Source organism: Castor canadensis, chromosome 7, assembly GCF_047511655.1.
Source record: "Castor canadensis chromosome 7, mCasCan1.hap1v2, whole genome shotgun sequence".
NCBI classification, from domain to species: domain Eukaryota; kingdom Metazoa; phylum Chordata; class Mammalia; order Rodentia; family Castoridae; genus Castor; species Castor canadensis.
The window spans coordinates 111,494,404-111,520,927 of record NC_133392.1 but is presented as its reverse complement, the minus strand read 5'-3'; the positions used below and the strand labels follow the sequence as shown (position 1 = coordinate 111,520,927).

The window sequence follows — 26,524 nt, the reverse complement described above, 5'->3', positions numbered from 1 at the left end:
AATTTTGTTGTAGAGAGAGTATAAGCAATAATAGGAAGGAACAAGGGTTTTTGCTGGTTGAGATAAGGATAGCTATACAGGGAGTTGACTCACATTAATTTCCTGTGCGTGTGTTAGATCTTTTTGATCTAACCTTTTCTCCAGTTCCTGGTCCCCTTCTCCTATTGGCCTCAGTTGCTTTTAAGGTATCTGCTTTAGTTTCTCTGCACTGAGGGCAACAAATGCAAGCTAATTTTTTAGGTGTCTTACCTATCCTTTCACCTCCCTTGTGTGCTCTCGCTTTTATCATGTGATCAAAGTCCAATCCCCTTGTTATGTTTGCCCTTGATCTAATGTCCACATATGAGGGAGAGCATATGATTTTGGTCTTTTGGGCCAGGCTAACCTCACTCAGAATGATGTTCTCCAATTCCATCCATTTACCAGCAAATGATAACATTTCGTTCTTCTTCATGGCTGCATAAAATTCCACTGTGTATAGATACCACATTGAAATAGCCTTCTAATTAGTTTCTAAGCTGCATCCCATTCTGAGTTCTTTTCCTCTGAATGAGAACTTTTTTTTTCTCCAAAAGTTTTCAGGTTTGAATCCCAATTGCAACCTAATTGCTGTGTGTGTATTATATATAAAATGCTATACATATTTAATGCCATATATAATGCTATGTGCTATATATAATATACAGCACTCTATGATACATAATAGTAACATATAATGTATATATACGTATATGTGTGTGTACACACACACATATATATAGCTGTATATCCTTGAACTTACTGTTTAACTTCTCTGTATGTGAGGTTTCTTGTGTAATGAAAATAATATTTACCACTCTATAGCATCATTATGAAGATTAAAGATTAAATAGACTTGTTGCCTAGTTTATAGTAGCTCTAAATATGTACTATTATGTATTATTATGTACTATTACATAATAATAGTACTATTATTTTTAATAATACTATTAATAATTAATAGTATTAATAATACTATTACATAATAATGGAGCTACTATTCTGAAGCTCCATTTATGTGTCTCAGTTTATATTCCTTTCACTGATTGTCCTGTTTCCTGTGTTTGGGAAAATTTTTTTGAAATTGAAAAAAATTATTTCCTATCTTTTGTTTTCTTTGTTCCTTATTTCTGGAGCACTTATTATATAGCTGTTGCACCTTCTTAATTCTCTAATTTTTCTATCTTTTTTCCCTCTGCTTTTCATGTTTCATATTTTGTACTTATTTTCTCTAACTCTTCTACTTTTCTTAAATTTCAGTTATCAAATTAGGTCTATAAGTGTTATTTGTATTTTTCTAATATTCCTTTTGCACAGTAGTCTCTTCTTTTTTAAGGATGTGTTTTCTCTTTTTCCTGAGGAAATTTTAAAAGTTTTCTTCTGTTTCTTTTGTTCCTTCTGAGGTCATCACTATGCCTAATGTACCACCATCCATATCTTTATTCATTTTTTTCAAAGAATAAATATTTTCCTATATGGGGTTTGGCTTGGGGGTGGTGAAGAAAACTAGTCTGTGTAGGTTTTTAATCAGTTTCTTTAATTTTTTGTCTTTACCTCTGCTTTCCATAATGCCTGCACCTTTATATACCATTCCTTTCCAAATTCTGCAAGATGAACTTATTCATTCTCCTTAGGTCTGCCAACACATCTCCTTCCCATCTTGTAAATTGAGGTTGTATCTTTTCTGCTTTTCTGTCTTGTAAATGGCCTGATGTAGAATATTTTATCTCACACCCTTTTTTCCCTTCCTTTTCTCACCTGTTTCCACCCTAGTGATTATTATCAAATAAGATATTCCTTTTCAAAGATAAGTATATTACCTACTAGTGTTGGTGTCTGAGGCCAGAAAATTGCAAGGAAAAATGTGAATGATAGGAAAGTAATCATTTAATTATGGAAACAATGTCAACCTAGGGGGAAAAGATTGCATATGGCCAGTTGTCCTCCAGTTACAAAACAAAGTTTATATTATAGCATTGAATGCTAGAGACATCATTCAGTCAAAAGCTGACATGTGTTGAGTTCTCACCATAGGTCAGGTACCATGCATAGCACTTTGTATACATTATCTCATTTAGTCTACACAAACCTGAGGTAGGTAATGTTATGCTCACTTTACAAATTAGGAATTTTACATTTAAAAAGGTTCAGTAATTTTCACAAAGGTCACAACTTATAAATGGTAGTGCTGAGATTCAAACTTCAGATAGTAACTCAAAAATATGTGCTCATGTGCACTACATTATATAGTTTCTTATTTATACATCAATCCATATTCCAGACAATAGGCTACCTAATCTTTATTTCAGGTAATAAGAGAACTACTGATGTTTCATGGATGTCTTCTCAATTTTTAGATCATTTCTATAGTTTTACAAAAAAAGCTTTTCTTATATTGGATTAGAATCAACCTCCATGTGAATTTTATTCTGTCGTCTCACAGAGTAAGAGAATAAGTTTGCTTTTTCTTCTAGGCTAAACATTTCCATTTTCTCCAGTGGCACACAGTTTCCCATGCCCATCACTATTTTGGTAAACGTCTTTTTGAAATCACGTTAGTGTTTTAGGTTTATGTTCATGATTATATTTCCTAGAGGTCCTCCTCCTTCTGTATTCCTCAAGTAAAATCTGAAGGATATTCTTCTTTCATATGTCTTTTTTTCCTTCTGGGATCTAATGACAGGAACTCTGGTTTCTTTTAAGCTATTCAGGGACTTATAGTTTAGTTGGAAGACATGAAATGGATATTGAAGATAAGTGACTGTACAAGAGTATACTTAATAAATGCTAGAAGACTAATATTACAATAATAATGACAGTAATAATGATAAAGCCAACACATTAGATGCCAGGCAATCTTATAAGTACTTTACTTATATTAACTGATTTAATCTGCACAACATCTTTGTTGTATAGATGCTATCACTACTGACATCTTACAACTAAGGAAAATGAGAGTCTGGTTAAGTAACTTGCCCAGGGTTAATAAGTATCAACCAGGTTTTGAGCTGAGACTGCCTAGTTCCATAGTCCATATCAGCAGTCCTTATACTACACTCGATCAATGTGTAGGACTTTGGAGAAGGGAATAGGTGCTGCAGTCTGAGATAATGTCAGTGGGATTTGGAATGGAACTTTAAGGGCTGATAGAGTACATAATCAGGAAGGGAGTGTGAAGGGTGATTGGATGATAAAAAAATCATCCAATCTCTGTAGAAATCATTGAAACTCTGTAGAAACAGAGTTTATGGAAAATTTATGGTAGAATGGTTATGAGGTTAAATATTTAAGGGAACAATGAAGCCTGAACTATTTGTTGATTTGGCTTATCAGGACCTGTGAGATCTAACCCTGTGTACCACTGTTACTATTATTCTTCTGTCCTTAAGCCACAATGGCCTTTCTGTTCTTTGAATATGCTATATGCGCTGGCATCCTAGGGCCTTTGCACCAACTGATTTCTCTACCTAGAGTGCTCTTTACCCAGGCTTTTATGTCTGGCATGTTGCTGTTATTCAGGATTCAGCTTGGCCCTTTCTGACCACACAACCTAAAGAAGACTTTGCTTATCACATGATTCTCTTATTTTTATCATTGTTCTCACCTCTGAATGGTATATGAACATCACTGGTTACTTGTCCTGATTGTGTTTGGGGTGATGGTATACTCACAGAAATACTCATTTTTGTAGTCTCCCATTTATTTAGATACAGTTTGGTCAGTGAAGTATATGTGTGCTGGGAGTTTCTGGAATGTTCTGATGAAATGGGATGTAAATGCAATGCTGTCACTGCTCTTATATCCACTTGCCCTTGCTGTGAATGCAAACTAAATACCTAGGATTTTATCAACCCTCTTGTGATCAGGAGGGTAAGGCCAAGAACATTGTAGAAACTGTTCATTTGATATTACACAAAGCTAATGTCAGACTTTTTGTTATGATAATAAAACAGTTCCTAGTATTTTAAACCTTTGTTGCTGGTTTTATTTTTTGTCACTTGATGCAAAACTACTACAAATTAATTTAAATGATGTTACCATTGATGGAAATACAGAAGTCTAGAAGGGAGCTAATTTGGGAAGGAAGAAATGATCATTTTATTTTGCTGTGATCAATTTGATTTGATATTGCAATGTACCTCTACTTAATGTTGGAGGCAGTATAGAATAGTAGTCATATTAGAACCAGATAACCTGTGCTCAAATTCTGGCTCTGTCAGTTACTAGCTGTGTGGTCTTAGAGAAGTTATCTAATCCTTCAATATTTTACTCCCTTCATCTGTATAAAATAAATGATAATAAAACCTAACAGAGAAATGGTTGAAACTGAGAGATTATATATATATACATATATATGTATATGTAATATATATTATATACATATTATATATGTATATATATTATATATTATATATGTATGTGTTTTATATATATATAATACATACATACATACATATGTTGCTTGAGCTATGCCCCTAGTCTAAGAGAGCAGACAATATTTTTTAAGGGAGAGAATATAGAATGAGTTAATATATAGTGGAGATAAAGGATCAATAACTGATTAATAGCTACATTTTGGGATATAAAAAATCCAGAAATGAGTGGAGTTGATGAAGGATGAGATGAAAAAGAATTGTTTAGGAGGAGAAATAGGAAAGCAAAATACTACAAAATCAAAGGAAGTGATATTTTAAGAAAGAAATGCTCAGGAGTATTGATTATTATAGGAATAAGAATATAGGAGCTAATAATAGACCTTTTATTTGACGGCTAGAACAGAGTATTTTCAGTACAGGGAGGATTAAAAGTTGGGCTACAATGATTTAAAATTGAGTAGTAAAGAGAGTGATAAAATATATTTTTCTGTGTGTACTCTTTATTGTATATTAATATATATAAGTCACTATTTTCTTTTTTGTTTTTTTTGAGACAGGATCTCAATATGTAGCCTAGGTTGGCTTCGAACTCTTGATTTTCCTATCTGAGCCATCCAAGTGCTAGGATTATAGGCATCACCATGCTCAGTTTACTGTATGTTACTCTATATTGTACATTTACATGTTACTGAGCAGGGTTGTATGCATAAGATTATGCATACCATGCTTTAGACAATTGAAGGGCTTTTCAAAAGTGATTTTGACTATATTTGATTTTCACATTGTGGGCTAACTTTAGAACCTAACTCTTACATTGTATATATCTCCAGTGTAGTGACCATCCACCACATGGGTGTAGGTTGCTCCATACTGAGGTGTAATGGTGACCATCCACCACATGGGTGTAGGTTGCTCCATACTGAGGTGTAATGGTGGCAGACACTAGTGGAAAAGGTTTTGTTTTGAGAAGAAAAGATCATCTCCTGGGTCTCTTGCTGTTTTTCTAACTATTAGCTTTGTGATGGAATCAATTGCTTAAATTCTGTCCTCTTGCTTTTTCCTTGGTAAATTCTGAAACCTGTCAATTCAGTACATAGAAAAAGTGTTATAAAATATCTGACCTTCTAGAAAGAAATCTACAATTTGCTTTTTAGGTAATAAAGCAGCTTCAGTGTATCTTTAGCTATGCTATTAAAATAAAACAGAGTTTAGACTTGTCTGTTCTAAAGTTGTTGGAGCAAACCACTGGAGTCACTTTTGAAAATCAGGTAGGAGATGGTAAATTCATTTATCTTGAATTTTTAAAAAATGGCTCTTTCCTAATTTATAAGAAGAAATACATGTTAAAAGTTTTGGAAACTAGAAGTATAAAAAAAGAAGCCAGCTGCCAGTGGCTCATGACTGTAATCCTAGCTACTAGGAAAACAGATCCGGAGGATCACAGTTCAAGGCTAGCCCAGGCAAAAAGTTTGCAAGACCCCATCTCAACTAGTAGCTGGGCACAGTGACATGTGCCTATCATCATCTCAAGCTATTTGGGAAACTAAGATTAGGAGGATTACAGCCCACAGACCCCACCTCAACAGCAGAAAAAAAGTTTGCAAGACCCCATCTCAACAGCAAAAGCTGGGTATGGTGTATGTGCTTATCATCTCAGGAAGCACAAATAAGGAGGATCATGATGAGTTCCTGGCCTGAACTCAAACCCCAGTAACTGTCAAAGAAAAGTATGTATATAAAAAATCAATTCTTTCATTTAAGACAACTGTTAATATTTTGCTATATTTCCTTCTAGTTTTTTCAAGATACATATTTAAAATTATTTCATCATACTTGAGATTAAGTTTTATATACATCTTTTTACACAGGATTATTTTTAGGATCATATAATAAACACCTCCCTAAATTATTAAATAATTTATGTTAGTTTTTACTTTACATAGGGTCTTAATTAGTGACATATCATATCACATATACATAATCTAATTTGGAATTTTTCATGTAGATTTTATTACCTATTTTGGGAAGATTAAGATTTTGTCAATGCAGCCATTGTTATTTAAAAAAAGGACAACTGAACTTCACTTTTTAAAATAGTTTTCAGAATCAAAATTTCAAATCAGTGGTTATTCTTTTTTTAAGAAAAAAAAGCCTGAAAAAATATTCTTGGTATGATATTCAGAACTATGTAAAATATTTGAAAGGCACATTGATAAGTCATTGAAGTTACATATTCTAGCAATTCACTACCAGTTGGTTATTCTTGCTCTTGTTATGTCATCTTTAGTGATCATGTTGTCATTTGAACCCTTTGGGTCTGAATTTTTCCATTTAGAAAATGAGAGTGAGCTAGATAACTTCTAAATCTTCTTTGGCATTTCCATTTTTATTTGTCTTAAAGTTACATCTTATTTTCTATATTATGTTTACATGCTAGTAGGTTATTGCTTTCCTTGATCCTTTTATTCAGCTCTCCACCAATATATTTTAATGGACTTGAGTTTTTAGCATCACAAGAAAATTAAGTAGAAAGTAGAGTTTCCATATACCTCCTCCCCCACTATCAAGATTCCACAACAAGTTGGGTGCCAGTGGCTCATGCCTGCAGTCCTAGCTACTTGGGAGGCTGAGATGGGGAGCATCACAGTTTGAAGCCAGTCCAGGCAAATAGTTTGTGAAACCCCATCTCCAAAACAACCAGAGCAAAATGGACTGAAGGTGTGGTTCAAGTGGTGGTAGAGCACCTGCTTTGGAAGTACGAAACCCTGAGCTCAAACCCCAGTCCCACCAAAAAACAAACACCCCCCCACAAAACAATTCCACAGCAGAGTATTGTATTTGTTACAATCGATGAGCTTGAATTGACACATCATTATCACCCAAAGTCAGTAGTTTACATTAAAGTTTACTGTATGTGTTGTGCGTTCCATGGGTTTTGAGTTTTGACAAATATATAGTGACACATATCACTGTTACAGTATCATACAAAATAGTTTCACTGCCATAAAAGTCATCTTTGCTCTGCCCATTCATCCTTTTCTCTTCTGAGCCACAGATCTCTTTTTGGGGGGGGCGTATTTAAAATATATTTTAATGAAATCAACTTTAAATACAAATGATTTTTTTTCCATGTCTAACATTTCTTTTTTTTTTTTATTGTTTTATTATTCATATGTGCATACAAGGCTTGGGTCATTTCTCCCCCCTGCCCAAAATACAAATGATTTTCTTATAGAGGGAGTGAATTTGTTCAAAGTACACTGTACATATCTATGCAGTTATCACAGTGAAATCCCTTTGTACTACTAGTGTATGCTAATAAAAAGGATTTCATTTCTTAATATGAAGCTGCTGTGACATCAGTAGTTTTCTTCCTGCTCCATGGGCTTTAGCTAACACTGTTTTACTAATTCCCCAGTGCTCTTGACATATTCTCTTCTGTTGAAAGTCCTTGTGGCAGCAGTTAGGGGCTTGATTCTTACCAAGTGTTTAGAGTTCACTTGAAAGGAATTCATTGAAGAGATATTCTTGTGAACTTGAGGGGAATGTGCTTGTAATCCAAGCATCTTTACTATATCTTTTTCCCAATATGGAGGTCTTTCTGCACTTTTTATTCTGGTAATGGTGGGCAGTTTATGAGAGTTCTGTGGATCACCACCATATTTTTCATGATCTGCAGGTTGAAGGCCTATCTGGAGTTCTTGATTTGGTAAATTTGTGATGAATTCAATCTGTAAAAGGAGAGACTGCACCTTTTGTCATTGTCTGTAGTCTACCTGGTGGCCTTTGAACCACTGCGCACAAAATCCCTTCCATAAGTGTAGTAATTGATCTCTTTGGAGGTAGTGCCAGCTAAGTGTCCATCCTCAACTGCCACTGATATTTCTGCTGTCTCCATAGTGTTGCCTTTTCTAGAATGTCATACGTTGAGATCATACAGCATGTGATCTTTTCAGATTGACTTTTTCCACTTTACATTATGTACTTAAAGTTTCTTTTGATGGTTTTAGCTCATTTCTTTTTAGCACTGAATAATGTTCCATTATTTGGGTGACCACTATTTATTCACCTGTTAAAGGACATCTTTGTTACTCCCAAGTTTTAGCACTTATGGATAAAGCTGCTATAAATGTGTGTGTGCAGGTTTTGTGTGTACATGTGTTTTTAACTAATTTGGATAAACCTTTAGTATATTTTTTCATTTGATGGTCTTTAAAATTCTTTTAAATAAACTGAGAAAAATTGGGAGAATGATTATTCTCAAAACTTGAATCAATAAATATTGTACATAAGAAGTCTTTTATATTGCAAGAAGGTTTGGAAAATGTAGGTATGCTTTATAATTAAAGGGTAAACGTTTCTGACTTTTTCCCCTGGGCACAGATTTAAATCTGATATCGATGAGCAACTTAGTCTTATACTTAAATGACTTCTTTCTTGATCTTGAAAGAAAGAATGAGACATTATAATGTTAGTGCTACTGTGTTGATCTGCAAATGATGTAATGTGGATACTTGCCCATTAGATACTGGACTTTTATAAGTGACATTAAGTGAATGTAAAATGAAACAATTTTGGACTGTATTCCAACTATTGGCTGGTGATGAAAGATGATTCATCAGATGCCAGCCCTCTTTGCCTCTTATTTTTATTTTCCACATTTTGCCGTTCTTTCTTTTTTTGTAGGATGTAATAAAATAAATTAGAGCAGTGTATAAACTAGAAGCATGATATAAATTATAAGATCTGTTTTTCATCACCTCTACTTTTTTAGTACTTCATTTTTTTTAAATGGTTCATTTCCCTGCAACTAAAATATGTATTTTATATTAAATGTTTCATTGAACAGTTTTAATTTAACATTATATCTGTATTCTGGGCCTGCCTATTTATTTAAGCCATGCTTCAAGAGAATCTAAAGAATTTGATGATTCTTTGGTTGAACATTGATATTTAAGAAAATTTAGTTTCACCTCTAAAATTACCATTTTAAAACTATGTAACTCATCATGATTAATGATACATGTAAGCACTGTTGATATTTTTTCAGTGTTCTCTGTAACCCAAATAAACTTTTCAGCATCCTTATGTGGTGCTAATTACCAATAGAAAAATGTCTTTCTGGGCTGGGCATGGGGGGTAGGCGCATACCTATAATTGCAATCCCAGCAACTCAGGAGGTAGAAGTAGGAGGATCATGGTCTGAAGCTGGCCTGGGCAAAAGCACAAGACCCTACCTGAAAACCAAACTAAAGTAAAAAAAACTGGAGGCATGGCTCAAGTGGTGGAGCATGAAGCAGACAGAGTTCAAAACTCACCACTGCTCCCCCTTTCTTCCCCGAAGGAAAGAAAAAAAGAACATACACCTATAATCCCAGGACTCAGAAAGCAGAGGATTAAAAATTCAAAACCAGTATGGGATACATAGTGAGAGCCTGTCTCAAAAAAAAAAAAAATCTGTCAAAACATTCTTTATTTAAAGTTTTTATTAATTTTTTGGAAATTGTTTAAATATTTCAATAGAATTCATTTAATAGAAAGATTTAAAATTTTACAGAGTGCCATCAGAACCCAAATTTGTAAACTATAAAGATTGTAGGTATCCTCATAAAATTCTAGGGTTTGCTATTTTTGTATATAGCACAATTCTAGAAGGTAATATATAAAGAGTGGATCATTATTAAGTAGGCAAACACGATTTTTCACATTGACTTTACTATTACAGAAATCTTTTAGTCAAATTATTTTTTTAGTATAGGAATCTTTGAAGAGGCCAACCTTAATTTTAAATAACTTTACATTATTTCTATTGGTCTTTTTAACAGTTCTCTGAAATAGGGAAATTGAATGTCTTCTGGCCCATTTTATAGATGATGGGTGAAGTGATTTGTCCAGGGTCACATTGAGGTAAATTTCAGAATTGGGATTAGAATGGACCCTCTAGCTCGTTTAATGCTTCTTTTATCTGTGTTAGGTTAACAAACAGCTTTTCACAATATTTCACCGTAGTCAATGTTACCATTTTGTTCTATTGTCTGTTACTACCAAAAGAAGATAAATCATGTGACTTTTTTTTTTTAACTTTTTTTGAGAGAGGGTCTTGCTACGTAGTCCAGGTTGGCCTCAAACTCTTGATCCTCTTACCTCAGCCTTTGGAGTGTTGGGATTATAAGTATGCACCACCATGTCCTCTTTACAATTTAACTATTTAGTATGACTTCAAAGTAATGTGACAAGAAGACTTTGTGGGAACTGGAAGTGGGAGTGATCATATACTTAATTTTTAATGACCTAGTCTTAATGAAGAAGCATGTATTTACCCATAAATAAACTATAGCTCCACTTTAATCTTTTAGCCAGTAAAAACACTGAATAAATGTAACAAGACAAGCTAATGAGAGGTGCAGGGATAAAATGTTAGATTTTGTCGTGTGGTCCTCATGTGCACTATTACAATCTATAAGGATTCTTGTGTACTTTCTCTTACAGATACTGAAAATTTCTTCTAAGGAAAAATATCCCTTGTTTACTTTTGTAAATGGCCATTCCAGAGACTATGATTTTACATCTACTGCATCCAATGAAGAAGACCTTTTCTCAGAGGATGAAAAGAAAAGATTAAAAAGATTTAGCACAGAAGAATTTGTCTTACTTTAAAAACTAACACATTTGTGCTTGTTGAGAACTCATTTGAATGGGAAAAAAATGAAGAGAAACAAGTACACTCAAAACTGTTTATTTTTTACAAATATCTTAATTTTATATGTTCTTTTAAAAGAGAACATTTGAAAATACAAAAGTTTAAAGATATTTTTCTGAAAGAGAAATGATTTGATGAATCTTGCTTTCTAATAAATGTCGAGTGATTCTGGCTGCATTCCTCTTTTGGTAAGATTTGCTAATGAAACACTACCTTAACTGTAAGCCTTTTAGTCTTCAGAGTCTTCCACCTGAGTCCATTGGCCTCCTGGAGGTTTTTGGTTGGCCTCCTCAAAGACTATGATGACTAACCTAGTTCAAAAGCCTGTTTGTGACCAGGAGACCAGTGAGTGAGTCATCAGTGCTACATAGCCTCCTGCTTTTGATGTAGCCAGGGGATACACTTTTGATTTGTGCATCTTGGTAATTAAATAGGATTTGTGCATCTTGGTAATTAAATAGGATTTGTTACTTGTGATGTGCATATAATTCTATAAATGGAATTTTGAGTTAAGGTAGTACTTAGCAATAATATAATTTTATAATGGCTGCTCTTATGCTTGCTATTGAGCCTTCTATGAGGAGTGAGTATAAGTATTGGTTTTCTTCATATATTTAAAGGTTATATTATTAATAGCAACTGCCCATTCAAATTGGGTTAAGGAAATTTTAAAACAGTAGTAGTGTTTGCTTCCTATCTCAGAATGAAATTTTGTGGGAATTCAACTTATATAGATTCTAAATCTAATGATAAATACCAAGAAAGACATCAGTAAATATTCTTCCCTTTGATTTTTGCTATTTGTATAAAGCAGTGCAGTGGTGTTTGGGAGTTGAGACCATTCACAAGGTAAATCGCCTTATGTGTATTTTGTGTTACTTAAAGGCAAATTTGTGATATAAAAATACAAGAGTTATAAAGCCAGGATTATAAAATGAATAATAAAGATATGAGAACATTTATGCCTTTGTTTTGGTTTTAATGTTGGAATTATTTTAATCCTTTCATTTGAAAAGTCGTTATCTCCAATGAATTCTGTTTATTTATAATGAAAACAAATAGTATTGTTGCTTTAAAACAAAATACTAACTTATTTTATGGACCCCCTGTGTTTCATTGTGGAAAGGTGACTTATTATAAAGACATAAAATCTTGTATCATCTAAAGTCATTGATCTCTTCCATCAGAAAACCCTATTTATTTAAAGCTGAAACAGAGGTGGGCAGACTGCTTTAGTATGCTTGATGAGAGAGATCAGGTTTGACATTTCCCAGTAAGGATGGTTTATTGGATTGAAATAGTCTAAAATCTAAATTTTCCCTTACTTAGATAAAATATGGACAGATTAAGTCCAATACTAATTTTCCTAGAATGCCAGAGCTGTGTAGGAAGAAGAAGCCAGTGTGCACGGATTTTATGTGCTGCAGTCATCTCATCTGTGCTATTGTGTTTTACTGTGGATATGCAGGATCAGATTTGAAGTAAACACATCAAAATGAGAGCACTTGTACCTTCAAATGGATCAGAAATTTATAATGGATCATTATAAATTTTTGCTTATAAGAACTAGATAAAAGCTCAGTGTTTCAGAATAGCCTTGTTGTTTTCTCAGCATATATAGGGGTCATTTTTAAGTAGACTTTGGAATGAGACAAAATTGCACCTGGACAAAGGTAAAGTGAGAGGAGTCAGCAACTTTCTTTGCTTTGAATTGTACTGAAAATGTTGTACTCAGATGATTGTACAAACAAAACAAGTAAATTTTACAATACAATCATCCACATCATTGGGAATAAATGTTTAAAACCAATTTATTAGCATAACAGTATATATATATATATATAAATATTCAGTGATATATGTGTGTGAGTGAATGCATGAATGAAAATTGAGAGAGGCCAATGCATTTATCTTGCTTACTTACTAATTTGACTTCATCTGAGGACTAGACAAAACTTAGGCTAATTTTTATTGGGAAGGCTGCAACAAAACCAGATCATTAGGTTTGGAACAGAAGTACTATATATCCTAGTTTCACACTTTGTTTTGAATACAGATTTCATTTCAAGTTCAAAGAGCCAGTAAGTTTAGTAAGTAAACTTACTCAACCTGGAATAAAGAAACATCAAAAAGGATGAGGTTCTGGTGTCCTGTTAGAATCATGGTGGGGGTGGGTCTTCCATTTAGATATCAATATTAAGATACTGGATTTTACCATTAACATTTCAGAAATGAACTTTTAAAATTCTTGATGGGATTTTTTGATACTGAAGGTTTCTTTTGTCTCTTCTTCATTAGATTTGACACTTTGAATCTCTTTTTGTCAGTATACTAATCACTGTCAGGCAGGTTGGAAAGTCATCATTTGCTGAATGCGTGAATGAAAAGATTCTTTATAATATAACTATGTATAAAAATTTCCCTGAGGTATTCATTTTTCTGTTTTTACATTAAGCCAGCTCTCACTAAGTCTGTATTAGTGAGAAGATAACTTCAGAGGATTAAAAATTTAGTTCACTTTTGTGTTCTCTTAACCTTAGGTCTAACATTGTCCAATGGCAAACATAAATGTATATGTTGATTCCAACTTGGTTTAGAGGAATTAAAGTAAAAAAAAGAGCAAAATAACTTATTTGTATAATCTATCCAATTTAGAAACCTATTGTTTTCCATGCCAGAAAACACTAACCCAGTTAAGTCCCACTAACCCAGTTTTTCTCTTTTTCTCTAATTTCCTTCTACTAGGGAGAAGTTTCATTTTCATGGTTTAGCACACATCACCTTCAGTAGCTTCCATTTGACATCTAAGTAATATTGACTACATATTCTGTGAATATTTTCCCCAAACAGGAAACAAGAGGAAGGGCAGATCATGAAGAAATAATTTGTAAATATTATATCACTAAATATTGTTATTACAACAGATAAAAGATGAGAATGAAACTGATAATTTGTAGAATATGTTATAGAAGCAATTTCTTGGAAAGAAAAGGAATTATTATTGTCTGTAAAAAGAAGAGCAAATGTCTTCCAAAATTAGAATAAGTATTTATGATATATCTTCTATAGCTTCAGTGTTATTGTTGATCAGTCACAACTCAGTGAATGCTATTCACTTGCGCATTTATACTGGATAGTCTAGGGTGAAACCTCAGACCAGGTAAAATGGGAAGCATCCTATTGATTCTAAAATATAAATTTTATATCATTTTATGTTTCAAATCTTAAGTCAGTTTCAAAATCTTAAGCCTTTTTGTGTGGCTTTCATAGTTATTTAAAGGCTTTCTCCTTGCCTATAAACTTTGAAAAATATTATATTTAGAGTTGGTATTGCAGACACATTTTTTGAGTTAGCATTTCCTTCTCTCTTTTTTACAGTCTTCCTTGACATTATTGGTGGCAAGCAATGGCCCAAAACGTTCACAACTACAGTTATAAAATTCTGCTTATTCTCTCATGATGATAAGAAAAATATGTTAAATATGCAAAATACATATTTGTTATTAGATAGAAAAATTACTTTTTTACTGTGCTACCCTTTAACCATTCCTCCAGAAATTTAGAAACTCAGTCTTCCAAGATTGTCATCTATGCGTAATAAAGGAAGTGTTTTATAAAGAACTATCTTTCATTTAAACTATTAAAAATTAAGTGAATCATAAATATAAACATTTTATACTAAGATAGCATAAATTAATAAAAGTTGAGAAAAGCATGGTTTTTAAAAATTGTAAACAGGAAAAAGAAAGGAAATAGAAGTCTAAAAACAAAAGAAAGAATTATTGACAGTAAGTTTTGAATGTCTAGGCAAATACACTGATACAGATAAAAACATATGAGTTAAAAGGGCTTGCAGATTAAGATGGTTTTAAATTGGATGTGGGCATGGAAGGAAATAAATACAGACTGAGTACAGACAGTGGGTTGGGGCTGCTGTGGTATGTAGCTCCAGGAGGCACAGTTTTAGTGTGTGTTGTGTGAGTGTTATTCCCTGTTGTGCAATGTGCATCTCTTTTGCCAATATTTACATATTGCTTGCTAAATTCAGCACTGCTCTGATCAGTTTGCTTGCATTAAAATATAGCTAATGAATTTAAGATTCAGAGATTAGATCTAGGATTAACAGGATAATTAATATGAGTCCTGGGATTTGGATGATTACATAATGATTCAGGTCAGGAAGTCTAATTAGAACAGAGGGTTTTAATGGAGAGATACACATTTAAAGTATTTCTTAAGTATTTTAAATATACACCATAGGAAAAACTCCACCCATACCTTTTCTGCTCCAATGTGTTACTTTCATTTTTCTATAGTCCCTTCTATTTTAGATTCATGTTCACATTCTCTAAACAGCTTCGGTAGGTTGAATGTGGCTTTCTCCTTGTTTAACCATGTTCTATTTGATGGAGCGGGCAAACACTTATTCACTCATATTTTAATTTACACACCAGCACTATTTTATGCCTCTGGCTTGCATGGTGTTCTTTCCTGTGACTCGTCACTGGTTCCTAGACCAGACCTACTGTGTTCTGCTAGTTTTATGCTTGCCACCCATGTCTGTACCTAGAGAGACTCTTATTTTTGTATGTAATTTGTTCCTGTAAACTTTTGAGACAATTGAATGTGAAGGAATTGAACAACATCTGTTTTTAATAAGCTATGTTTTAAGGACGATTCTGCCCCAGGGAATTTTAAATATAAAAATATCAATATCAAAACTATCCAATTATTTTTAATCATAGAGGTTTCATTTTGATGATCTTGATAATATAGTTCTAGCATTTCATGTATATTCTTTACTTTTGTTATTTTGTAGTAGAATATATATTCAACTGACTTAAATTTGACTTCTATTGGAATACATAGCTGAGCATTTCACTGAGGCCAATGACTATTTCTGTCATGCAGATAATAATCATGGAACATATGAGACCAACATTCCTTGTCACTAGTTTTATCACTTTCATTTCTCTGTTTATGTGACATGTTTACAAAATAAATGATAATATAAAATCCAATAATTGCATAACCTGCTACTTAAAGTAGTTTAGTGGCATTAGGTTATGTATGTCTAATGTTTACCTAGGTCTGAGATCTTTTTTTTTGAGTTTTATTGAGCCAATTGAGTTAGTCAGCATTATGTTACTATAACAAAATACTTGAAATAATTGAAAAGGGGAAAGGTTCATTTTAGCTCACAGTTTTGGATGTTTTAGTCTAAGGCCAGTTGACCCCATTGCTTTTGGCTCTGGGGCAAGGCAGTATGTTGGAGTGCATGGTGGAGTAAGTTACTCACTTCATGGGGAAGCAAAGAGAGTGAAAGAGGAGGGCCAGGGTTCCCTACCCCTAACATCTAACTTCCACTAGGCCCCATCTCTGAATGTTTCTACCACACACATGCACATTGTCGTATGTGTCAACACTTCATTTTTTGTGGCCGAATAATATTCCATTAGATGGATATGCCACATTTAAAAAAAATCCATCAATTGGTGGACATTTGGGTTGTTTCTGCTTTGGGGCTATTATGAATAATGCTGCTTTGAACATTCATGAACATAATTTAGTGTGGGCATATGTTTTCATTTCTCCTGGGTCTGTACCTAGGAGTTGGAATTGATAGTCATATAGACACTTTATGTTTAACTATTTGAAGAACTACTAAACTGTTTTCAAAGTGGCTACATATCATTTTATAATCCTGCCAGGAATGCATAGGACTCCCAATTTTTCTACTTCCTCACTGACCAGATTTTCCATGTGTTTATTTTCCAGTTTTATGTCCTCTTGGAAGAAATGTATATTCAAATCCTTTGCTTATTTTAAAATTGGGTCCTTTTTATTACTGAGTTGTAAGGATTCTTTGTATATTCTGATTATCAGTTGTATGATTTACAAATATTTTCTCCCATTCTCTGGGTTGTTTTTACTTTCACAATGATGTCCTTTGAAACACAAAACGGTTTTAATTTTGACAAAGTCCAGTTTTTCTGTTTTTAATTTTTCTTTGGTTGTGCCTTTGGTATCATACTTAAGAAATCACTGCCTAATCCAAGATCATAGAGGTGTATAGCTATACTTCCTTCTAAGAGTTTTATAGTTTTAGTTCTTACATTTAGTTCCCTTATTCATTCTTCCATTACTCACGTGGAGTTGATTTTTGTCTATGGAATGAGATAAATCCTTTGGCATGTCAGTATCCAGTTGTCTAAGCACTATTTGTAAAAAAAAAAAAAAGACTTCTGTTCCCTGTTGAATGGTGTTGGCGTTATTCTCAAAAATCAGTTGACCGTAAATGTAAGGATTTATTTCTGGATTCACTTTTTTTTCATTTGGTGCTGGGAACTAAACCTAGGGTCTTGTGTATACTAAGCAAACACTACCACTGAGCTACACCTGTAGTTCCTGGATTCCAGGAACTACATTTATCTATCCTTATGCAAGTACCACATGGTTGATTACTGTAACTTTGTAGTAAATTTTGAAATTGGGAAGTGTGAATCCTCCAACTTTGTTCTTTTTCAAGATTGATTCTCGATGTGTGCATTTTTATTTGAATTTCAGGACTTTTATCAATTTCTGCAAATTTTTTCATTTTTTCCAATTTTCATTTTTAAAATATAAGGCGCTACTAAATTTTTATGTAGCATAAAATTGGCCCAAAACACTGAAGATAAGTATTTTGAAAGTAAAACATGAGAAATACAGCTCTTACGACTCTGGTCATGTTATATAAGAACCTATCAAATTCTGATAGATTTTATTATACCATGGCATGAGCCAGAACAAGTGCTTCAGAAGTAATGCTTTCCATGTTCATTCAGTGCTACTAGTCTGGAAAAACAATTATGAATCCTTATAATTAGGGAAAAACAGATATTTAATTTCTCTGTCAAACTCCAGTATTCCACAGTGGAGATGGCATAATGAATGGCTTAACCTGTGGAGTCAGCCTGGTTCAGCTCACATTGTGACTATATATATCACTTAGCAGCAGTTTGTCTTTGGGCAACTTACCTAATATAAACTGGGGTAACGGTAGCTACCATAGCATAGTAACAGTTAAGGGTGTAGTGAGGATTCCATGAGGAAACAGATGTAAAACAGGAAATTGCCTGATGCACAGTAAGTACTCAGTATGTGTTAGTCTTTCAAAGTGTTCTCAATATTTTATTCTCTAAGATTTGAAAAGACTTTAAAAGTCTTCTTTGTTATTGTTGAACTGTCATGGGGATACAGATTTAGAAAACAAAAACCAAAAATATCTGAATTCTGTTCCAATATTGAATATCTTTAAGGTTCTACAGAATACATGGAGACATAAAAAATGACGTCATTTCCATTATGGAGCTCAGGAATTTACTTAAGGATGGTGAAGAGATGCAAAAAGGCAAACAAAAAAAACCTCATGTGGTAGAACAAGAAAAAACATACTGAAGTTCTGCAAAGTAAAATTACGTTTGGTTTCAAAAGATATCTGACAACATGGTTATAGGGATTAGGAAAGTCTTCATGGAAGAGGTGGCATTTGAGATGAATCCTAAAAGTTTATTATGATTTAAAGGCAGGCAAGGATGTGATAAGTATTTGAGTTAATAGGAAACAGCACAAAGACCCAGAGTCAGGGTCCATAGGCATGAAAGAGGTTGGTACGTGGCCTATCTCCACAGGGCATATTTGAGGTGCGTGTGGCTGGCTGTGACACTGGGGAGCACTGCTGTCATTTAGCAAGTGTGCTCATCATCCTGCAATGATGTGCATGGAGAGTGCGTGATTAGAACGAAACATGGCAAGGTCACATGTGAGTGTTGGTCTGAAATTTGTACTTACATAAGTAGATGCCTAGAAGAGACAAAAGAAAGGGTGATCTGAAGGGAAAACAAATGGTAGAGAAACCAGAAGAACTGAGGCTTAATTTTAACACTTTAAAGATTTCACATTGGAAGAGGATTTTGAAGCCTTCTCTTATAGTTCGTTTTATATAGATACAAATCTGTGCATGAACTTGGTGAATTTATATGGTGCTAAGAAAGAGTACAGGAATTTTTACCCTGATGAACCCATGAACAGAATTTAGGGGTTCATGAGTTGGATAAGGAAAAAATTAGATGTTTATTTTCACTAACATCTAACTTAAACATAATATTTCCTTTATTAGGAATGTAGTATCAGCCGTAACCATGACTTTGTTCCTAATGGGAGTCAGAAATATTTTATGTTGTAATTTATGCAGATGTCTTAAAATATTTACATAGCTTTGAAGTTATGGTAGCACTTATTGTATTATTTATTAATGTGTTGATAAAGAAGCAAATCTATCATCCATTTCTATTATATACAACCATATATATAATATAAATATAAATATAAATATAAATATATATATATATTATATATATATATTTGAACTTAGGGTCTCAACTCTCTTGTCCCTCTACCACTTGAGCCACATCCCCTAGCCCTTTTGGCAGTAGTTATTTTTTGAAAGGGTCTCGCATTTTTGCCAGGTTCCTCTTCCTTTTTATGCCTGTTGTGTAGCTGGGATGACATGTCACCATACCTGGCTTTACTGATTGAGATGGGGATCTCACTAAACTTTTTTCCCAGGCTAGCCTTGAACCCCTGCGTCCACCTCCCTAGCAGCTGGGATTATAGACATGAACCACTGTGCCTGACTAAAAATATTTTAATAACTATTCTTTTTAACTCTATGTTTTTAATTTTTTTTTCTGAGGAGTCCCATAGGCTTTACAGATTTCCAAATGATTTAAAATGAAGAAGTTTGGAAACTAGAAGGTTGGGAGAATGATAGGAAAAGTAGAATCTCAGGCTGAAATCTGGGGCTGGGGCATTTTGAGTGTTTGAAGTAGGTGGCATGAGCCAGCATCTGGAAGCGGAGATGCACAGTTTCTTCAATCAGAGGAACTTTAATGGAAATGCTGGTTAAGTTTAGGAGGGAATTTATATTCTCAGGAAAAAGAAAAGTTTGAGTCAATGTGAAAAGATAGAGGATTCATGACTGCAATGATGATACCAATAGCAACAATTGCCACTAGTTGGGCACTTAACTCATAGTTGATAAAATATAACTGTTTAGTTTAATCTTCACAAAATTTCTGGGAAGAAGATTTTTTTTATCATCCCCATTTTACAGATGACAAAATTGGAAGTCAGATACATTAAGATAACTTATATGCAGATCTGGGATTTAAGCCACTCTTGACTCTGTTCTAGTTTTCCCAATACCATATTGAATTAGATGTTCCAAAGGACCTAGAAGAGGCTAGAGAAAGTGACACATGAAGTGGTGGAGGAGGACTGAGGAGAATGGGATGAAAACAGGGAGACCAAAGGAGGGAAGTCTTAGACCTACTTTTTGACAGAATTTTCGAAAACAGTGTAAAGACACAGTCTGAGTAGCATGCTAGAGGGGACAAGAAGAGATGAGGAGGCATGTGGCAAAGACTTCTATTTAAGTAACATTGGGAATCAAGCCCTATTGCTTTGGAAACTGGGTTAGAGTTAGGAGTTAGTGGGAAGTTTATGTAAGATGCTCCTTTTCTCTCTTCCTTCCTGTGGCACATCCTGCCCACCCTGAGGTGAGGAGCCTGATCCTAGCAGCCTTCTGAGGTGACATTTTGAGCCTTCTTTTCTTTGCCTGGCCTTCAGACCCCAATTTTCCAGAGGCTGCAATTGAGAAAGACCTTTTGTTATTATACAATAGGGGGGACACTCCCAGTGGCATAAAACAGACTGAGGACTTTGCAAAATATAGCAAGTTCATGTCTGCTAATATGTTAAGTTATTTGGCCTCTCTAGTTTAAGTAGTGATTTGTTGTTTTCATGCTAATACAAATTCTTGTATTAATAGGAGCATGGCCCTGGGTTCCTTCATCCGCCTGGGAAAAAATTACTTGTTTGATGGTAAACAAAGAACAGAAGAATCAGTTCACTGTCCTTGTTTTAAAAAAAGATGGTATGAAGCAATAGTGGAATAATTTTAATTGTAACCATCTAGCACTTGCAATCAGTAAGATCATTTGTGTTCTGTTTTTAGGAAATAGAGTATTGAAGAGTACATAGTACATTAGAAATGCAAAGCATGACCACATGTTCTCAGGATTTTGTCAGTGGTACATGAAAGGGCACTTGTATGGGGATGCTGGGCTCTGAGGGTATTCTCTGTTCAGTGTGTATTTACAGAGATGTATGAATATTTGATTAATGAGTCATGGTCTCTGGAGAAATTTAATAACTGTATTGCTGTACAAAGCCAGGCCCTTAACTGTTAACACAGCTGCCTATAGTGTCATTGACACTGCAGCCCTTTCTGAATCTAATATATTCTGTGGAGTAAATTCCTTGGTTAAAAAGGGATCTTTGAGAGGCATTCAGTTATCTGTTTTGAACTTTATTCAATTTACAGGCTCTGATTTGTAAAGATTTTTCCAATGAAAACAAGCAGTGATAGGGAAACTTAAAAAAATGACCTTTTATTTTAATGATTATTTCCTCCAGAAATTAGTTGGGACATCACTGAAAAATAAAAAAGCAAGATTATCTATTTGGGATTCATTAATAATTTTTGTCTTGTTCATCATATAAAACGTCATAAGAAGAAGAAATAGAAGATCTATAGATGTGTAGAGCTACTATCTATTTGAATGCCACAATCGAATTCATTATTAAGCATAATTTAATGCTTTTTCAGCAATAATTGATGGCTAATTTATCCTTTTTCCATCCTTCTCTTTTTTTGTTTTGTTTCTAATATCTATGGAGAAATCAATTTTAACTTTCAAAATTAGCTAGGTATTTTAGTAATGTTACCTCTGTATAACTGCATGAGTAACAGGGAAAATGTCAAAAAAAGATAAATTCAGTGCAGGAGCTTTTGCTGGAAGCTGTAACCGCAGGTTAGAATTATCCATGCTATGCAGAATTTCCTGCAACACCTCTCCTTAGGGCCACAATGCATTACAGCAGACGTGTAATGAAGCCGCTATAAAATCTCTGGTAATTAAGGGGGATTTGACAGTAATTGCAACAGTGAATCAACTTAATTATTACCTGCTTCAAAGAGAGCTAACCTGATGTTATAATCTAACCTTTTCTACTTTTAAAATGGGAGATTAAACAAGTATATGTAGCATTTAAGAATTAAATGTGTTGAGATAGAATTGTATTAATATACTTCAAATATACATTTTTATGCCCATGTACACATCAATGTATCAAGAAATAGCATTCAGCTCTCAGTGATCTATTAAAGTTATTTGATATGCTTTGGAATTTGAACCAAACCCACATCTCTTATTCAAGTCAGCTTCTTCCCAAGCCACAGACAGACCTTGATTGTGGTTAACCTGACCTCCACAAAATGAAGGATACTTTCTTAATATTAGCTTGTAAAGAAAAGAAACACCAAAATTGTTATCATTGTTTACATTTAGGTAGACCCAGTCTTAGAATCTTAAAATTGCATCAAAAGCTACAAGCATACTGATATGAAGGTAAAGATTTATAGTTATCTGAAAATCCTTAGATAATTTGGTATATCCATTCCTGGGTACAAGAGTGACAGACACTCAAGTTTATCACTAGTTATAGTTGTGGTAATACTTCTCATAAACTATGTCTTTCCATTTTATGTCACTTACTCATTTCCTAGCTTCCTGCATATAAGACTAGGAGTGGCAAAAGACCATAGTCAGTTGGTTTTGATATGAATTGATGTTACATACTGTGTGGTATCAAATACTTAGAAAATGTAATCAATACCAGTTTTTTGTATTTGTGGTTTGGCCTCCTTTCTGACAGACTTCACCACCTCTCTTTTCTGCTTTTTCTGCTCTATCATACTTCTTTCTTCATTGGCTTTAACTTTGCAAATAGCCATGTTTTAACTCTGTCATTCTAGAAAGCCTGGTCTGTAGTGAATCTTTTTGTTTGGTTTTGTCATAAGTAGAGATCAAATGTACTGGCTCCTTGTTCTTGGAGATGGCTGATTTGGCATAGGTTTGGGACCGGAAGAATCCGATCCTTAACCATTGCTTGCCACATTTAACTGTGTTCATGTGGAAGTGTACTCCATCTGGGCAGCAGTAGGTTAGCTGCCCAAGACCAGGGAGCAAGCTTTGATCACTGATCTTTAAGACCACAGGTCTTGGGCTGGAGATGTAGCTCAGTGGTTTGGTGTTTGCCTAGCATGCCCAAGGCCCTGGGTTGGATCCCCAGTAGCAAAAACAAAACAAAACAAAACAAAAAACAAAAAAATTAATTAATATGTGGAAAGTGCATGGATCTTACAAGATTTCTTCTTTTGACGTGTTGCAAATTCAGCTTGAATTCCCTGAAGGAAGATTAAGAACACATATTATATACCTTGTTTTATAGTATTGCTTCATGATGCTGATCAGATTTTCTCTTAATATGGGAGGCAAATAAGTATGGTCAATACTTGAATAATGAACAGGGAAATTCAGCAGTGTGAATTCTAATTTTGGTTTGGTCTCTGACTGACCTGTGGCAAATTGTCTGGAACCTATCTCTGTTTTATTCCTCTGTCAGACTGAATTATAAACTACTTCACAGGGATCTCCTATAACCCAAAATCTTTGTTTGAAAAACCTATAAAAAGCAGGTTGCCAATGTAGTGGCTTTAAGTTAGCCCAACTTCCAAAGATACCCACTGTATGATCAGGGATTCTCCCATTCTGTATGAGCCATCATTGGCTTTAATTCCTACTTATAACTTTTTATTTACTAGGAGTCAGTGACCTTTGTAGTAGTTATACCTTTGATTTCTTTTTTTTGTCTTTTAGATGGTTTACCTTGTTGGTAGTGAGCAGAGGAGATTAAAGGGAACGAAACTCAAACCAAATAATCTCTATTAGGTAAACAGCCTCACAAGGCCATGGGAAGAGGGTAGAGCTAATTGACCAGAGTAAGAATCTTTTATTTAGACATCCTGAGGCAATTGGGAAAGAAACATGAATAAAATAGGCAAGTTTCTTGCTTTCATGGAGCTCACATTATAAATGCAACATATTTATTCAATGTTTACTATTCTAGGCACTTCATATGCATTGTCTTAGTGTTATGCCACAAACAGAAATCTGCTTTCTAGAGAAGAACCCTGAAACTTAGATTAAGCAAATTGCCCAAGGATGCCCAGCTGGTAAGTTGATACATTCAGGATTCAATTCCAGATCTGTTTGATTCTATAAGTGGTTGAAACTAGTAAATTTTGAAATTGCCTGTGGAATTAATGAGTCATATTGTTCCTTTCTTACATATGACAGGCAAAGATGTATAAGTGAATATTTACAAGATTTCACTGAAGACCCACCCAAAGTAAAAATAATTTCCATTGTCAGCATTTTCAATGTCAGACATAAGAACGAATGCATTTCAAAGTTATTACCATCCATGTTTATTAAAGCCCTTTCTTAGTTTCTCTCAAGTCTTTTCCACAAGCAAAACATGAACTGACTTCTCATGAACTTTATGAAGAATGGATATTCAAAAAATATCCAATACAAAAAAGGGCCTGCCTAGCAAGTGTGGGGCCTTGAGTTCAAGCCTAGTACCACAAAAAAAAAAAAAAGAAAGAAAGAAAGAAAGAAAGAAAAGAAGAATGTGTATCCATTTTGAGGCTCCATCTCAATTATTCAGGGACAGAATGTTCAGTTAAGGATATATTCATTTCTAAGAGTAGGAAATACTCTGGAGTTAGTAGGTGTAGGTAAGAACTTTCTCAATGAAACCCCAGCAGCACAGCACCTAAGAGATAGCATAGATAAATGGGACCTCATAAAACTAAAAAGCTTCTGTTCATCAAAAGAAATGGTCTCTAAACTGAAGAGAACACCCACAGAGTGGGAGAAAATATTTGCCAACTATACATCAGACAAAGGACTGATAACCAGAATATACAGGGAACTTAAAAAACTAAATTCTCCCAAAACTAATGAACCAATAAAGAAATGGGCACGTGAACTAAACAGAACTTTCTCAAAAGAAGAAATTCAAATGGCCAAAAACACATGAAAAAATGCTCCCCATCTCTAGCAATAAAGGAAATGCAAATTAAAACCACGCTAAGATTCCACCTCACCCCTGTTAGAATAGCCATCATCAACACCACCAACAACAGGTGTTGGCGAGGATGCGGGGAAAAAGGAACCCTCTTACACTGTTGGTGGGAATGTAAACTAGTACAACCACTCTGGAAAAAAATTTGGAGGCTACTTAAAAAGCTGGACATCGATCTACCATTTGATCCAGCAATATCACTCTTGGGGATATACCCAAAAGACTGTGACTCAGGTTACTCCAGAGGCACCTGCACACCCATGTTTATTGCGGCACTATTCACAATAGCCAAGTTATGGAAACAGCCAAGATGCCCCACCACTGACGAATGGATTAAGAAAATGTGGTATCTATACACAATGGAATTTTATGCAGCCATGAAGAAGAACGAAATGTCATCATTCGCTGGTAAATGGATGGAATTGGAGAACATCATTCTGAGTGAGGGTAGCCTGGCTCAAAAAACCAAAAATCGTATGTTCTCCCTCATATGTGGACATTAGATCAAGGGCAAACACAACAAGGGGATTGGACTATGAGCACATGATAAAAGCGAGAGCACACAAGGGAGGGGTGAGGATAGGTAAGACACCTAAAAAACTAGCTAGCATTTGTTGCCCTTAACGCAGAGAAACTAAAGCAGATACCTTAAAGCAACTGAGGCCAATAGGAAAAGAGGAACAGGTACTAGAGAAAAGGTTAGATGAAAAAGAATTAACCTAGAAGGTAACACCCACACACAGGAAATCAATGTGAGTCAATGCCCTGTATAGCTATCCTTATCTCAACCAGCAAAACCCCTTGTTCCTTCCTATTATTGCTTATGCTCTCTCTACAACAAAATTAGAAATAAGGGCAAAATAGTTTCTGCTGGGTATTGAGGGGGGGAGAGGGAGGGGGTGGAGTGGGTGGTAAGGGAGGGGGTGGGGGCAGGGGGGAGAAATGAACCAAGCCTTGTATGCACATATGAATAATAAAAGAAAAATGAAAAAAAAAAAGGATATATTCATTTCTGCTTTGGGCAACAGAGAAGGACTTTCTAGTTGATACTACGGTATTAAGAGAGAGTTGGGGCCATTTGAAAAAAAATGATATTTTTGAAAGGTGGCAAAGTTTCAAGGGACCTTAAAGATCATTTAATCTAATGTTTTCTTTTTTATTTTTTTAGGCTAAGAGGCAGTGGCTGCACAGGTCATGCACTGCTATTTAATGATGTAGGAAAAACCACACAGGTCTCAAGACAAGACAACACACATGCGTGCATGCATGCTCGTGATTCCCCACAGGGAACATTTGAAGTTTTCAAACCTCACAGATACTGGAGGAGACA

General features: G+C 34.5%; 1 protein-coding gene, 1 long non-coding RNA gene and 1 pseudogene across 15 annotated transcripts in view; 2 read left to right on the top strand and 1 right to left on the bottom strand.

The window, feature by feature from the left end:
* The window catches only part of Atg4c (autophagy related 4C cysteine peptidase), a 65,434-nt gene extending 53,378 nt beyond the window's left edge, over window positions 1-12,056 (top strand). For all 14 annotated transcript variants that reach the window (XM_020163301.2, XM_074079905.1, XM_074079903.1 and 11 more), the window contains one exon: window positions 10,884-12,056. In XM_020163301.2, coding sequence (XP_020018890.1) covers window positions 10,884-11,051 — 168 coding nt within the window. In that variant the 3' untranslated portion in view covers window positions 11,052-12,056. The remainder of the gene's footprint in view (window positions 1-10,883) is intronic.
* On the bottom strand, window positions 7,754-8,210 carry LOC109686133 (large ribosomal subunit protein uL30m-like; annotated as a pseudogene).
* Window positions 12,057-23,099: 11,043 nt separating the features above from the next.
* Window positions 23,100-26,027, top strand: LOC141424921 (uncharacterized). Its single transcript, XR_012449874.1, has 3 exons — window positions 23,100-23,993; window positions 24,172-24,277; window positions 24,402-26,027. It is a non-coding gene; the product is annotated as an uncharacterized lncRNA (long non-coding RNA).
* The last annotated feature ends 497 nt before the right edge of the window (window positions 26,028-26,524 follow it).